At 42.5% G+C, this 15,005-nt stretch overlaps 1 protein-coding gene and 1 non-coding gene across 3 annotated transcripts in view; one reads left to right on the plus strand and one right to left on the minus strand.

Moving 5' to 3' along the window:
- Sh3bgr (SH3 domain binding glutamate rich protein) overlaps nt 1–15,005 on the plus strand; it is a 58,451-nt gene that overhangs the window by 12,376 nt on the left and 31,070 nt on the right. For both annotated transcript variants that reach the window (XR_001502698.2, XM_015478782.2), the window contains exon 3: nt 12,075–12,155. Coding sequence is in view for 1 of the 2 variants with exons in the window: in XM_015478782.2 (XP_015334268.1) it covers nt 12,075–12,155 (81 nt within the window). In the remaining variant the exon portion in view is untranslated. The remainder of the gene's footprint in view (nt 1–12,074; nt 12,156–15,005) is intronic.
- On the minus strand, nt 12,284–12,386 carry LOC125617042. The gene has a single exon (XR_007347897.1). It is a non-coding gene; the product is annotated as a U6 spliceosomal RNA (small nuclear RNA).

The raw sequence follows: 15,005 nt of genomic DNA on the forward strand, positions 1-15,005 counted from the left end.
CCTGGGCTTTTCTTAGTTGGTAGTCTTTTGATGGTTTCTTCTATTTCCTCGATTGATATTGGTCTGTTTAGGTTGTCTATATCCTCCTGACTCAATCTGGGCAGATCATATGACTTAAGAAATTTATCTATGCCTTCACTATCTGAACATCTTTTTTAATTTGTTTATCAGCTACTTGTGATTTTTCTGTGACTTTCCTGTATATATTTTCTGTCCTTTTTCTATTGCGCTATAGACTATGGGTACTGGTTTTTATAAGTTTCTTCATATATCAAGGAAAATAGCCCCTTGACTACCATAGATCTAGTGAACATTTCACTCACATTTCTTATTTATATTTTAAATAAGAAATTTTAAAGGGACATTTTTTGTAATGCAGAACTTTTAAATGTTTCATATAGACAAATATATTATTATTTTTTTTGTATGGGTTCCATACTTTAAATTTTGTTTAGAAAAGCTTTATGCACTCTAAAATTACCAAATAAACATTTCATTTAAATTAGAAGAATTTGATGTTTTCTTCTAATACTTTCCCAGTGAAGCTAGGATTTAAAATTTCTTACTTTTGATTTTGAACTGTCCTTTTAGATTTCGACTGTTACATAGAGACATTATTGAAGCATACAACTTTCTGTCTATATTAACTACTAGGATAAAAGTTCTGCAGTTATTCTGTGCTATAAAAATAAAATCTCAAAGACATCTCTTATCCCATTTTGCTGTGGTCTAGCATTTAAAAATATTTAATTGTGAAGAAGAAAATTATCCCAAATAATGACTTCCATTTTTAAAATCTGTTTTCCTATTACAAATATGTATCCAATGAGTGTGCAAATTATTTTATTCAACTCTTTTAGGTTCTTTTCAGTCCTGCCTCTGGGGAGGTCTCAGTAGCTGCTGGGATCTGGATCTGGAATGTCCCTGAGGAGCTGTGTGTTAAAGGCTTGCTCTCCAGGGTGGTGCTCTTGGGAGGTGGTAGGAACTTTAAGAGGTGGGGCCTAGTGGGGGTCTTGAGGTCATTGGAGACATGTCCTTGCAGGGGACAGTGGGACCCTAGCCCCTTCCTCTTCCTCTCTTTGGCTTCTTGGCCATGAGGTGAGGGTTTTTTCTCTGCACCACATTCCTGCCATGATGTCTTTCCTTGCCACAGACCCAAAGCAATGGGGTCAATTAGTCATGGACTAGAACCTCTAAAACTTTGGCCTTTTCTTTTCCAAGGTGGTCATTTCAGCTATTTTTGCTATAGTGATGGGAAACTAACTAACACAGTAGTTTTTCTTAAGAGAAGCTTTTGTTAAGTTTGCTTTTCTGCAATATGGGCTACTCTTAACAAAGTTAACTAATGAAGCAGAGGGCTCTGGTTTCAGAAAGTAAGTGAAAATGATTATTTGTAATATTGGTTCACATTTTAAAAGGAGACTCAGAAGTTCCGAAGGCTATGTCAGGTTTCAAATGGCATAAATTTGGATGTGTCCTTCCACATGATTGGAGTAGATACCATAAGAATAACTACTGTAAGTTGTATCTCTGATTCCTGAGGATTCTTTGTCAGTCATGTGCCATGGCTGATGATGCATCAGAGGAAGGAGACTCAGGGACAAGTGGTGGATTTCTCTGTCCCAGGGACATGTGGGGACTGGATGTCAGGGAGAGTCCTGAGTATCATTGTGCCCTGCGTTTGAACTCCTGCTGCTCTCAGAAGAACAGATGAAGATATTTATTATCTGGGAGCTGAGGCAGACAACTGTTGTAGAAGGGGGACAGGAGGAGTTAAGCAGGCACCGTCAGGGGCAGGTCACCTTGCAGGGAGGACTGCTGTAAGTAGCAGATGTGTGTCAGAATCTGCACCCTTAGTCCAGGAAAGGGCTTGTATGCCTCCCTGGCTCCAAGGCAGCCGTTGAGCTGAGAGGGGAGCATCACTGTGCATCAGGGACGTAAGGAGGACAGAAAGCATGCCCAATTAGGGTGGGGAGAGGGCTGCTCAGCATACAATTGTTACTGAACAAACGATTTTATGTTCTTAAGAATTTATTTTGAAATTTACCGTCTATGATAAAAACATGTAGTTTGAAGAAAAATGAGACAGCCTGGCGCAGTGGCACATGTCTGTAATCCCAGTGGCTCTGGAGGCTGAGGCAGGAGGATTGTGAGTTCAAAGCCAGTCTCAGCAAAAGCGAGGTGCTGGGCTGGGATTGTGGTTCAAATGGTAGAGCACTTGCCTAGCAAGTGTGAGGCACTGGGTTCGATCCTCAGCCCACATAAAAATAAAATAAAGATATTGGGTCAAGCAACTTAACAAGACCCTGTCTCTAAATAAAATACAAAATAAGGCTGGGGATGTGGCTCAGTGGTTAAGTGCCCCTGAATTCAATTCCTGGTACCAAGAAACAAACAAAAAAACAAAAAACAAAAACACATTACTCAGTTGAAATGTGATGTCATCAAAAATGTAGAGGCCCACTGAGTTCCCTAGGCCCCTAGTGTTCCCCTCCCTCTGCAGATGTGGCCACTCGAGGGACTGTGTGTCTGCCTTCCCTTCCTTTCCTCTGTCTCCCAGGTGTGCACACCTAAAGGATGTATTATTTAATTTTGAATTTTATACACACACACACTCATACTCTGGGTGTTCTTTGGTCTGTTTCTTTTCCCCACATACTTTAAAGTGCCTCTGTGTTTCTTAGTGGTTGGTTTCTTCGTTGTCCCTGCTCTGGAGAGGCTCCTGGTGTGGTTTCTAGCGTTTGGCTATTACACCTGTTACACAAGCCTGTTCTACAGTGCTGCTGGTGACGTGTTTCTCTTGGTCCTTTAGTAGGAGAGTGTCCTCTGGGTCATTGCTATGGCATGTTTGGCCTTGATAGATGGTTTCAGGTGTTTTCTTAGCTGGATCTGCCAGATGTGCCAGACGCACTCCCACCAGCAGTGGGTCAGAGTCACAGCGCTTCACGCCTTCTCCACGGGTAGCACTGTCCAGCTTTGACATTGTTGGAAACCTGGTTGGTGTGGAGTGGCTTTGATTTCCTTGGTTACTAAGGAGTGAGCAGCCATGTGTCTTATTCCATGTCCCCTTCTGTGTAGCTTTGGTATGTTTTGACTTTCGCTTGCCATGGGCAGAGCTTCTCTGTGCAGTGTGTCTCCTGTTGCCTGTGTGCTGCACACGTCTTCTCTCTGCTCATGGCTCGCCTTTTGACTCTTTTCTAACTTGAAACCAAAATTATGTTCTCCTGGACTGTTTTCTAAATTTTGATAATTTTTGGTTTCATATTTACTTCTTCAGTGGACTTAAAATTAGTATTCTTTGTGAGTGGTGTGAAGTAGAAATGTAACTGCAATTTTAAATCTGGGTGACCAATTGTCTCATCCACATTTTTTTTTCTATGCAGGGGAAGGAACCCAGGTCCTCTGCATACTAGGGTAGACCCTATTACTGAGCTCTACCTCATCCTTCCCATTTCCACATTTATTAAACAATGCATCCTGGTGCTGGGAATATAGCTCAGTTGGTAAAGTGCTTGCTTTGCATGCACAAGGCCCTGGGTTCAATCCCCCCACCCCCAACAACAACAAAAAAAAAAAAAAGAAAGAAAAAAAAAACACAATCCATCTATTTTTATGTATTTGTAATACTAACTTTGTCATAATCATTTTCATATTGCATATTGCCTATTCATGAACATTATGTCTGTTTATGCTCTAATGCAATCTGTCTTGATGATCATAAATTTAAATGAGACTTGCCACCCAATTCTTCTGCCTGTCTTTGTTATTCTTAGCTCTTTGCCTTGTCATTTTAGATTATCTTGTTTGGTTCCTGCTGGAATTTTGATTGAAAAAGTATTGAATCTATACTTCAGAAGATCAATTTGAGAAGAATTGGTATTTAGGATACTTTTCTTATAGACATATCCAATCCAAGGGCATGTCTATGTAGCATCACTTATTTATATCTTCTGTAATGTTGACATTTTCTCATTTTTTTTGAGGCACTTCACATTTTTTATGCCATCTCTTTTTTTTTTCAGATTACATTTTATTCCTGATTGTTGTTATATAAAAACAACATTTCAGTGAGGAGTGGTGGCACACGCCTGTAACCCCAGTGGCTGGGGAGGCCGAGACAGGAGGATTGCGAGTTCAAAGCCAGCCTCAGCAACTTAGCGAGGCCCTAAGCAACCCAGAGAGACCCTGTCTCTAGATAAAATACAAAACAGTGGCTCAGTGGTTGAGTGCCCCAGGGTTCCATCTCCAGTACAAAAAAAATTCATATTAATATTTCTATCCAGCAACCTTGCTAAACTCTTAGCTGCAATAATTTATCTGTAGATTAGTAAATACATATGTAAATAAATAAGTGTATATATTATTTAAGGGCAATTTTGTTTATCTCTTTACAATTATTCCCTTCATTTCTTGGCTTACTATACTAAAGAGGGGTTTTAAAAATAATATTGAACAGAAATGATCATAATAGGACTTGTTTTTCATTTTGAAGAATGTTTTCAGTATTTCCCCATTAGGTATGATTGTTTTTTATAAAGTTTTGTATAGCTTGCCTTTATCAGATTACTTCCCTAGTGTGTTAGTCACCGTTTTATTACTGCAACAGAATACCTGAGATAATAAGCTTAAAAAGTATTTTGGTTCTGAGTTTCAGAGGTTTCAGTCCATGGCCAGTTGGCCCTGTTGCTTTTGGGCCTCCAGCAAAGCATCATATCATGGCAGGGAGTGCTGGTGGAGGGAGCTGCTTATGTCATGGCCATGATGGGCAAGAGCAGTCGAAGAGGGGCTGGGTCACACTCTCCCCCTCAAGGGCACACCCCTAATGACTGGAAGACCTCCCTCTGGGTCCCACCTCTTTAAATTTCTACCACTTCTGGATAGTGCTGAGCTGGGGCCTAAGCCTTTATCTCCTGGTGTTTGGGGCACATTTAAGATCTAAACACTGCACCTAGTTTACTAAAACATGAACACATACTGTGAATAGATATTCAGTCTTACTGACAGTTTTTTCTTTGTATCTAAATAGTTTATCCTTTATAATCTATAAGTGGAATGAACTATACCCATGGATTTCTGGTGTTAAATCGTTTTGTTTCTGATGAAACTCGGCTTGGTTGTAACGTGCTGACTTTCTGCATATGGAAGGTTTGGGCTGGTAATCTAGCTAGGATTCTTTGTCTCTGTGTTTGAAGGGCATCGTGTGCAGTCATAGTCTTTCTAATTCTGGTGTCCGGAAGAGTAGGCTGGCCTCCTAACTCAGCTGGGGAGTGCTGCTTCTTTTTTAATCTTGGTGGCCAGTCATTGATTTATTGATTTATTGCCTCTGTGCTCTAACTCCAAGTGTTGATCCCTCCCCTGTGATGGTGGAGCAGGATCCTCGGTGTTCTCCTTTGTAGTGAGCGCAGGGCCAAGCTTTGTCTTAGAGGGTGCTGGAGGGACACTGTGGGGCCAAGGTGCCCACCCAGCTCCTGGTGCCTACCCACCCATATGGTCTGCTGCTGCTACCGCTAACACAGTGATAGCAGTGTTGTGTGTGAATGTGAGTGTGTGTGTGTCTGAGTGTGTATGTGTGTGAAATGCCCTGTGCTACTCCTCCTATCATGTGATGACAACAGTGTTGTGTGTGTGTGTGTGTGTGTGTGTGGTGTGAGTATGGGCATAAGTGTATGAGTGTGTGGATGTATGTGATCGTGAGTGTGAGTGTAATTGTGAACATGTGAGTGTAGGTGTGTGAATCGGTATGAGTGTGTGGTCTGTATCAATGAGTATGCATGTGTGAGGTGTGTGAGTATGTGTCGGTGTGTGCAAGGGTAAGGGAGTGTGTGTGAGCGTGTTTCACGCACTCCCCGCCTGCTGGCTCTGGCTCCCTCCCCACCCCCTCCCTGGTTGGCTCTGGGAAGGTGGGGCCTGCCCTTTGGGTGGTGAGCTCTGCTCATGCTCTTGAATGGCTGCCATCCTTCCTTTTATGCCAGTTCAGCAACGTATTTGTACTTTTCCCCTAAATCTGGCTTAAAAAAGGTTGTTTTTTTTGAGACAGTATTCAGGGCATCTGGTCTTCCATGTTAGCAGAACTGGAAGTCGAAACCCTTTTACACTCAGGGTTTCCTGGTTGGCCAGCATCAAGTCAGAAGACAATACCTCTTCAGCCCCACAAAATTCTGAAGAAGTTGCATGGCCCTAAATTGAAGCAAAAGATAATTTACTCAACCATGAGAAGACCTTACTTAGCTGCAAGCTAGAGAAATTGTCAGATCTTCTATCTGTGGAATTTTTGGAAAATGGTATCTGTTTCTTTTTCACATTTCCTTAGTACTAGTGCATTGTCTCATGTAATCTCTCCTTAAAAAAATAGAAGTGGGGTTGGGGTTGTGGCTCAGCGATAGAATGTTCACCTAGCACCTGCAAGGTCCTAGGTTCGATCCTCAGCACCACATAAAAATAAATAAATAAAATAAAGGTATAAAAATAGGAAGTATATTTTCTTTTATATAGAAAATGAAAGCTCAAAGTATGGTTTGTTGTAGTAGCTGTGGGAAAAATGTTAACCACTTTTTCTTTGCTGTGGTTCAAACAGCCAGTAAGAGCAGCCAGCCTTCCTTCCATTACCAGTGGGCAGACACAGGGACAGGACCAGTCTCCATACAGAAGGAATACCTTTTGAGGAAAGAAATTAATTTTAAACAAAGCTAAATATTTTATTAATAAATATATTTCTTAAAAGGTAGCATCTTTGTCCTGTGATCTTGGGGTTAACATAGACACCAATTTAAAAAACAGATTTTTTCTACAGGGTAATGACAGGTGTTACTGCAACAAGTTACCAAACGAAATTCTTTTTTATGTAAAAAAAAAAACCCCTAGCAACCAGAAATGAATTTTGAAAGTTGAATTTTCTATAATTACAAATATCTTAAAATAATTGAGTGACACTTCATTATAGAACACTACTCATACTATTGTTGGAGTTTCAATATATTCCTGAAGAAATGGTTAAAAGAATATTTAGTATGTTAAAATGGGAACAGGGCTTACAATTCTGATTTACTGCTAAAAAGGGCAACTTCTATTTAAAACTATACTCAGTGATGGAATATACCTCAAAAACAAACATTTGGTCTGACCGTCTTTAATACTGGTGAAGAGTCTAATGATTGTTGCCAATGAAAATTATTTCATCCAATGTGCAAAAGAAGTAAAGCTGTTGCGTTCCTCACGACAAAAATACTCAGGGTCGCTCCAGGGGAACTGGGCTGCACGAAGTAACCACACAAGAGATAGAGAGACCTTTTTCTTTGGGTCCTGTGACGGCTCCGCTGACCTTAAGGATCTGAGGAAAAAGAGAGCAAGAGAGCATGTGCTGACCCCTTTTACTGAGGAGAAGCCACTCAAATGAGGCCAGGGGTCAGGGTTCAGGGGGCAGAGTCTAGCTTCATGATGTCCACTGTCAGCAGGTTGACTGACATCTAGGAAGGCCACACCCAAAGGCAGAGCAAGAGAAGGGGACACACAAAGGGCGTTTCCATGCAACATTCTATCCCAAACAGGGCAAGGGGGTAATATCACAAAGGAACAGGTGAGCGTAGCTCGATCCATGGGGTTGCAGGAAGGCGTGCCTATGCATGAAGGAATACACATTCCGCTACCTCGAGGATGGGGCAGTCAATGTCTAGGTCACTACTAAAGTGACCGACAGAGCCTCTTCTGATCACGGGAAGGAGAATGCCAGTCATTCAGCAAGACCGCCTCCCATATACAGCTGTTTGCTTTTACTTGAAATACTTGATCTCTCTCTCTCTCTCTCTTTTTTTTTTTTTTTTTGGTACTGGGGATTGAACACAGGAGCACTGAGCCACATCCCCAGCCCTTTTAAAAAAAATATTTTATTTAGAGTCAGAATCTCACTGAGTTGCTTTGGGCCTTGCTAAATTGCTGAGGCTGGCTTTGAACTCGAAATCCTCCTGTCTCAGCCTCCTGAGCTGCTGGGAATACAGGTGTGCGCCACCATGCCTGGCACATCTGCTTTAAAGATGAGTCTCGGAGAGCCCAAAAGCCTGATGACATTGTTTATCTGCATAAATGCATCTGAAGAAGCATTTCTATTCATGCCCTAATTCTGAGTCTAAACACTAATCCAATTTCAAAATCAATCAAGGATTGATTTAGATCCAGGAAGTCTTAGAATTGTTGCACATGTGAGAATTGTGTCTCTGAGAGCCTTTTCTACCCTGTTCCCCTCTGGTGCACTCCACAGGTCCCTGCAGAGTAGGCAGAGTAGCAGTGCCCCAAGTAAGGGGGACCTAACATCTCAGCCCCTAGACCTCCCGCATCCTGGTGGATGTGCTCCGCCTTTGGTATGTGACTGCAGCTTTCAGGGTAGACACAGGGGCCGCCAGCATGGACAGAGACCTCACAATAGTGAGAACAGTGGTTTCCAGAGGCTGGGAGGGGTGGGGGAGGTGTGGAGAAGGAGGACATGGGTACAGGGGTGAGTTGGTCAGGAGGAATAATTTCCCGTGTTCCACAGCCAGTAGGGTAAGTACGGTTGACAGCTTTAATGGCATTTTCCTTCCCTCCCTTCCCTTTTCTGTTCCCTTCTTTCCCTTTTCTTTTTGATGGGGTCTTGCTGTGTTGCCCATGCTGCCTTTAAACTCCTGGGCTCAAGTAATCCCCGTCTCAGCCTCTGAATAGCTGGGACTAGAGGCGATTGCCACTGTGCTAGTTAATGGTAGTGAGGATGTTCCCAACCAAGAAATGATGACTGTTTGAGGTGACGGATATACCAGTTACCCTGATCTGAGCATTACACGTTGTTTACATGTAATTGAAATGTCCCACTGGAACCCATAAACATGTACAATTTTTATCTGTCAGTTAAAAGTAATGTTTCCAGGCACTGGGGATTGAACCCAGGGATGCTGAACAGCTGAGCTACATTTCCAGTTCTCTTGGTTTTTTATTTTGAGACAGGGTCTCACTGAGTTGCCCAGGTTGGCCTCAAACTTGCCATCCTCTTGCCTCAGCCTCCTGATTAGCTGAGATTCCAGTGCCACCATGCCTGGCTTTAAAAAAAGAGGAGAGAAAAAATGTACAAAGAAACACTTCAGTGAGGAAATTATGATTTGTTGACAAAACTATGAAAACTAGTGACATAAAAAATTGACAAGTCAAATATAACTCTGATACCATTCTGCATTTCCCAGTTGTGCAGTGTTCTTGATCGACCACTCACCAATGTTTTCTGTATCTATGGGCAGTACTTTTATTCAGTTATTAAAACAGTTTTGATGACAGTCACATGTAATTATGATGACCAGGAAATCAATTTCCTCAGCGATTACTTGGCACAGCGTGCTCGCCAGCATGGTGAGTGCAGAGGAGTTCAAAACAGAACAGCGAGCCGGGCACCGTGGTGCAGGCCTGTAATCCCAGCGGCTGAGGCAGGAGGATCACAAGTTCAAAGCCAGCCTTGGCAATGGTGAGGCGTTGAGCAACTCAGCGCTCCTTCCCCTTGTTCTAGTGACGGGCTCCTTCTGACTGCTGCTCTGCCTGGGGTTGTCCCTGGATGGCCCTGGGAACTCGCTTCTTTTCACTGAGCTTGTTGTCCTTGTGCTGTTTGGGTCAGAAGCCTTGGCAAGTGCTTCAGTGCAGGGGCCACACAAGGGCTTTTCCCTCTGGACCTCTTGTCTGGTCCTGGGGCACGGGCACGGATGGCATGGAAACCACTGTGGCTTCTTCCATGCTTCCTCCCGTCTTGAGATGCTGATCAGTGGTGTCTGGGGGACATGCACCGCGTGTGGATGTGGGCTATCAGGTGTTCGTCCAGTGGGCTCTGGCACATTTCACAATCAAATGGCCTGTCCTCCCTGTGGAGTTTTTAAGCTTCTTCAACCTGCCTTCACCAGGAAATATCTTCCCATTTGCTCCTGAGGGTGACCAGAAAGCCAGATGCACCTTTGGTCACTGGCTGCTATCAGGCACCTCACGTCTGCTCATCAGTGCTCATCACAAGTGTCAGGGCTTGAGGATCTGCACCCTGGGCCTGCTGATTTCAGGGCACCATGGATTCTACGTCCTGCCTGTATCAGTGTACTTTTCTAAACCTCTCGCTCCCCAGCTCACTCGCTCTCGCTCTCTCGCTCTCTCTCTCTCTCTCTCTCTCTTTTTTTTTTTTGGTATCAGGGATTAAACCCAGGGGTGCTGAGTTACTGAGCCACATCCATTTTATATTTTGAGACAGGGTCTTTCTAAATTGCTTAGGGCCTCACTAAGTAGCTCAGACTTGTGATCCTCCTGCCTTAGCCTCCCGAGCTGCTAGGATTACAGGTGTGCACCACCATGCCTGGCTTTCCCCAGCTCTTTCAAATCACTGCCTGCCCCCTGGGCTTTGTCCCAGGACAATTTTGGTCCCCCTGGCTCTGGGGTATAGATGTCTGTGCACTCTGTCATCCTGATCTCTGGTTTCTTCCATTCTTCATCCCGGGTGTCTGCAGCACCTGCAAGGGGGTGATGCATTTTGAGACAATGCTTTCTTATTGGTTGACCATTGTTTTCATCAGCACTAGACACGTCATACTTCTGAGAAGAGAGTTTATTAAAAAAAATAAAAACTCTGGATACAAAGAATTGAGAAGAGAGTTTATTTAAAAAACTTCTGGATACCAAGAATCTCCCCAGATAGGACAGATGATGACATCATTAAGTTAGTGGCTTTTTAGGCCTTGGTGTGTACATGTCACTTAGGACCTCTTGGGATATACCAGGATGGAGAACATCTGTTTCCGCTTCTGAAGCCCTGTCCGCCCCTCGCCTCACGGGAAGCGCTGTACATAGGCGCTGCTAAGGGTGAGAACACGTGCTCTGAACTCCATGTCATCAGCCACAACTGCAACAGCACAAAATTCTCCTTGCAGGCGTTCAGCTGTTAGTGTTTTCAGAAACAGAGTTCCACGATTACTGTCATTGTAGTTCATGGTTCCAGACATATCGACAATTACATGGACAGCTAAGGCTCCTACCTTAATGCCTCAAACACCCAAATCTTCAGGTCACAGTAACGTAGTTGGTACATAAGCCCTGCCTTGGGCCACAGTCCCAGCCAGTGCACTTACCAGCACGCAGGCTGGGGCTTGGTGGGTGGGGCTGGAGGCCACTATGATACTCTATTTCCTTCAACCAAGAATGGAGGCAGTTCCCAAAAGTGCATTCAGTATAAAAGAATTGAGTGAGAGTGACAGCGCTTTGGAAGAGATGAATACACAGGAATATGTAACAGTTTCTTCCCTCTAACTGCGGTGGGGATTTGGCTTTAAGCTTCCTGACACACCCTAAGACTGGGGTAGGCAAAGCTGTAGCCGAGCTGGTTGAGCCCTGTCCTGTTGGAACTGTGAGTCCTTCTGTCATGCTGCTGAGATGGCATCTCAGCCCTGATGATAAAGATGGTAGAACTAAAGCAGTCGGGAGGGTATCTTTTATGTTTTAATCATTGAAAACCTCCTCTGAGCTACTGACAATCCCATTACTGGAGAGTAGGTGTAGGGCTGGGCCTGCGCCAAGGACTGACCCTGTTGGGGCCTGGGTGGGGTGCAGCTTCACGAGCATCAGATTTCCGTCTGGGGCCACGGGTTGGGTCTGGGCTCCCAGAGCCCCATGGTAGCAGGAGGGAAATCCTGTGTGGTCTGTCGAGACTGATTGGGGTCCAAAGCTACAAGTGAGAACTAAACCAGTTAAAGATGTAAGACTTTTGGAAAAGCCATTTACTGTATGTACTTGAATCCTGCCAGCAATTCCTGAGCATACAGTTGTGTATGTGAGTGTGTGTGTGTGTGCGTGTGTGTGTGTGTGTGTGTGTGTGTGAATTTTCACTGTGCTATATTGGCACATCTGTGTGAAAGCAGATGTAAAGTTTATGCTTAAATTTCTTAACTTTTGGGCTTAGTCATCTTTGACAAAGTAATCTGGGATAACCTTATATTTTAGTTTCTAACTAACGATAATAAATAAAAAGGACACATTTATGTCAATATATTGGCTCACAGTGTACAGTGGGTTTAAACATTTCCTTTCTTTGTTTCCAGGATTTTGACTCCTTCTTCTCTGCAAAAGAAGAGAATATTATCTATTCCTTCCTTGGCTTGGCTCCCCCTCCGGGCTCAAAGGTAAGCTTGGTCCCCCATTGGGGCTCAGTGCAGGGTATGATAAAGGAAGACAGAAATCGGCAGACAACACCGGTTAGTAAATGGTGATCTTCAAATTACAAAATCACAAAAGTTTCACAAATTTTGTGAAATTTATGAAATGCTTCATGAATTTGCCTGTCAGCCTCCTACAGAGACCATGCTAGTCTTTTCTATATTGTTTCTGTTTGGGTATATGTGTTGCCAAATCAAGAGCTAACATGATTGTAGCATACCATATTCTGAGAGATTCTTTCCCCTAGTGATAATGCAGAATATTTACTAAAACAAAGTTATGCTTTTTATATTTTTGATGTTTTCACCATTTTATAGTAAATTTCATAAAACTTAAGAAACTTAAGAAATGTTAGGGCTGAGGATACAGTTCAGTGGTAGAGAGCGTACCGGGCATTTGTGAGGCCTGGGTTTGATCCAGCATTGCAAAACCAAAACCAAAACCAAAAAACAAAAAATAATCTTAAGTGTATTCATAAAATATGTGAAACTAAGAATTCCTAGCTTGTGTTTATGAAATTATTTTGTTATGAATTTGCTTCTCATATAGCTTATGTTAATTTCATAATAATAGATGCCCTTAGGTTAATCATTTCTACTTAAAATGCTCTGAGCTTGGGCTGGGGATGTGGCTCAAGCGGTAGTGTGCTTGCCTGGCATGCGTGCGGCCCGGGTTCGATCCTCAGCACCACATACAAACAAAGATGTTGTGTCCGCCAAAAACTAAAAAATAAATATTAAAATTCTCTCTCTCTCTCTCACTTTCTCTTTAAAAAAAATGCTCTGAACTTGCTTTTTAGTGGATAAACAAGGGAAAAGCAAGAGCTAGACTCAAGCACAAGCCAGATCCTGTCCCATCAGGTTGTTTCCTTGAGTGTCATCTCATCTTTGAACACATATAATTAAATAGGAAATCACTCCAGTGAAGCCAAGGCCACCATCTGGATGTCCTGTGTGGATTGCCCATTTTACCTGGGGGGGATGGCCACTGCTCCACTTGCCTCCACCAAGACTCATTCACTGAATTCAGTTCCCACTTGGGAAGTTCGCAGAGTCCCTCTGGTGCCTGCCTGCCACCAGAACTGGCTTCCCCTCTCCTCGCTTCCTTCTAGATGGTTCTTCCTTCTCCTCTCTGCCAGGTTCTCTCTCTCAATAGCCATCTATCTCCCATATTCCCACCACTTCCCAGTCCCCTCCCTCCAGACCTTGTGGTGGGAGGGGAGAGTCTGGTTTATGTCCAAAGGCCTATTAGGGGGTTTTCTAAACAAAGTGACTTTGCTGTCCCAGGTCAATAATAATGTGGCAAGGCCAGGCATGGTGGTGTGCATCTTTAATCCCAGTGGCTTGGGAGGCAGAGGCAGGAGGATATTGAGTTCAAAGCCAGCCTCAACAATTTAGCAAGGCCCTAAGCAACTCAGCAAGACCCTGTCTCTAAATAAAATATAAAAGGGGTTGGGATGTGGCTCAGTGGTTAAGCGTCCCTGGGTTCAATACCTGGTACAAACAAACAAACAAAAAACAAAAAAAAGTGGCAAAACTTTGAAAAGAAAGTTTTTTTTTTTTTTTTTAAGCCTTAGGTCATAGGTCAAATTCTTAGAGCCACCTTCTGCACCTAGATTCAAAGGGAGAGAGTCAGAGTAGAAAAATGTATTCTCTCCCTACTCACAGCAAATCCCAGGAATCACATTTCTGCATTTCTTCCCTTTGCAATGTTTCTTCTTCCTATTGTCTTTTTTATAGCATTAGGATTTCTTTCTTTCTTTTTTTAATGGTATGGCTCTAGTCTTCATGACACTTAAAACTTTTCTCAAATACTCTATCACATTGTATCATAATTGGCTTATTCATTCCTATACTTTTAATTTTTACTTATTAATGTATCATAAATTTTTTAATGCAATTACAAGCTCATACTATTGTTTAAATAGTTTGTAAAACATTTTATTGTGTAAATGTAACATAATTTTCTGTTCTCTGCTTATAATTTTGAACCTATGATTTTTTAAATTATAAATAACTCTGCAGTGATTGTGGCAGGGAAATAGTGTTCTTTCTTTTGGGGTATTTCCTTAGGATAAATCCCCAGTAACCCTTTTAGTGAGACAAAGTGCACAAATATTATTATGGATTTGAAATGAGCCACCAAATTGTTCTGTCAGAGGATTATACCATTTATCCTACTATGCCATGGTAGATCAACCTCACTGTTCAGAGATGAGTGTGTTTAATCTCCTTGATCTGAGAACATTAGGTTCTATTTTTAAAAAATTGCTTTTGATTTTATTGTGCTATGAAGGGAATTTAGTCTGATGAAGTTTCATCTTAAGTATGGTTTTGTAACTCAGCATGTATTTTTTTGATATTTTATATTTTTTATTGACAAATTAATATTTATTATATACAACAGGATGTTTTGAGGGCTGGGGATGTGGCTCAAGCAGTAGCGCGCTTGCCTGGCATGCGGGTGGACCGGGTTCGATCCTCAGCACCACATACAAACAAAGATGTTGTGGCCACTGAAAACTAAAAAATAAATACTTTTTTATTTTTTATTTTTTTATTGGTTGTTCAAAACATTACAAAGCTCATGACATATCATCTTTCATACATTTGACTCAAGTGGGTTATGAACTCCCATTTTTACCCCAAATACAAATTGCAGAATCACATCGGTTACACATTCACATTTTTACAAAATGGCATATTAGTGACTGTTGTATTCTTCTACCTTTCCTATCCCCTACTATCCCCCCTCCCCTCCCCTCCCATCTTCCCTCTCTACCTCATCTGCTGTTGTTCAATTCTCTCCCTTGTTTT

This window comes from Marmota marmota, unplaced genomic scaffold (assembly GCF_001458135.2).
Source record: "Marmota marmota marmota unplaced genomic scaffold, marMar, whole genome shotgun sequence".
In the NCBI taxonomy this organism is placed as follows: Eukaryota; Metazoa; Chordata; class Mammalia; order Rodentia; family Sciuridae; genus Marmota; species Marmota marmota.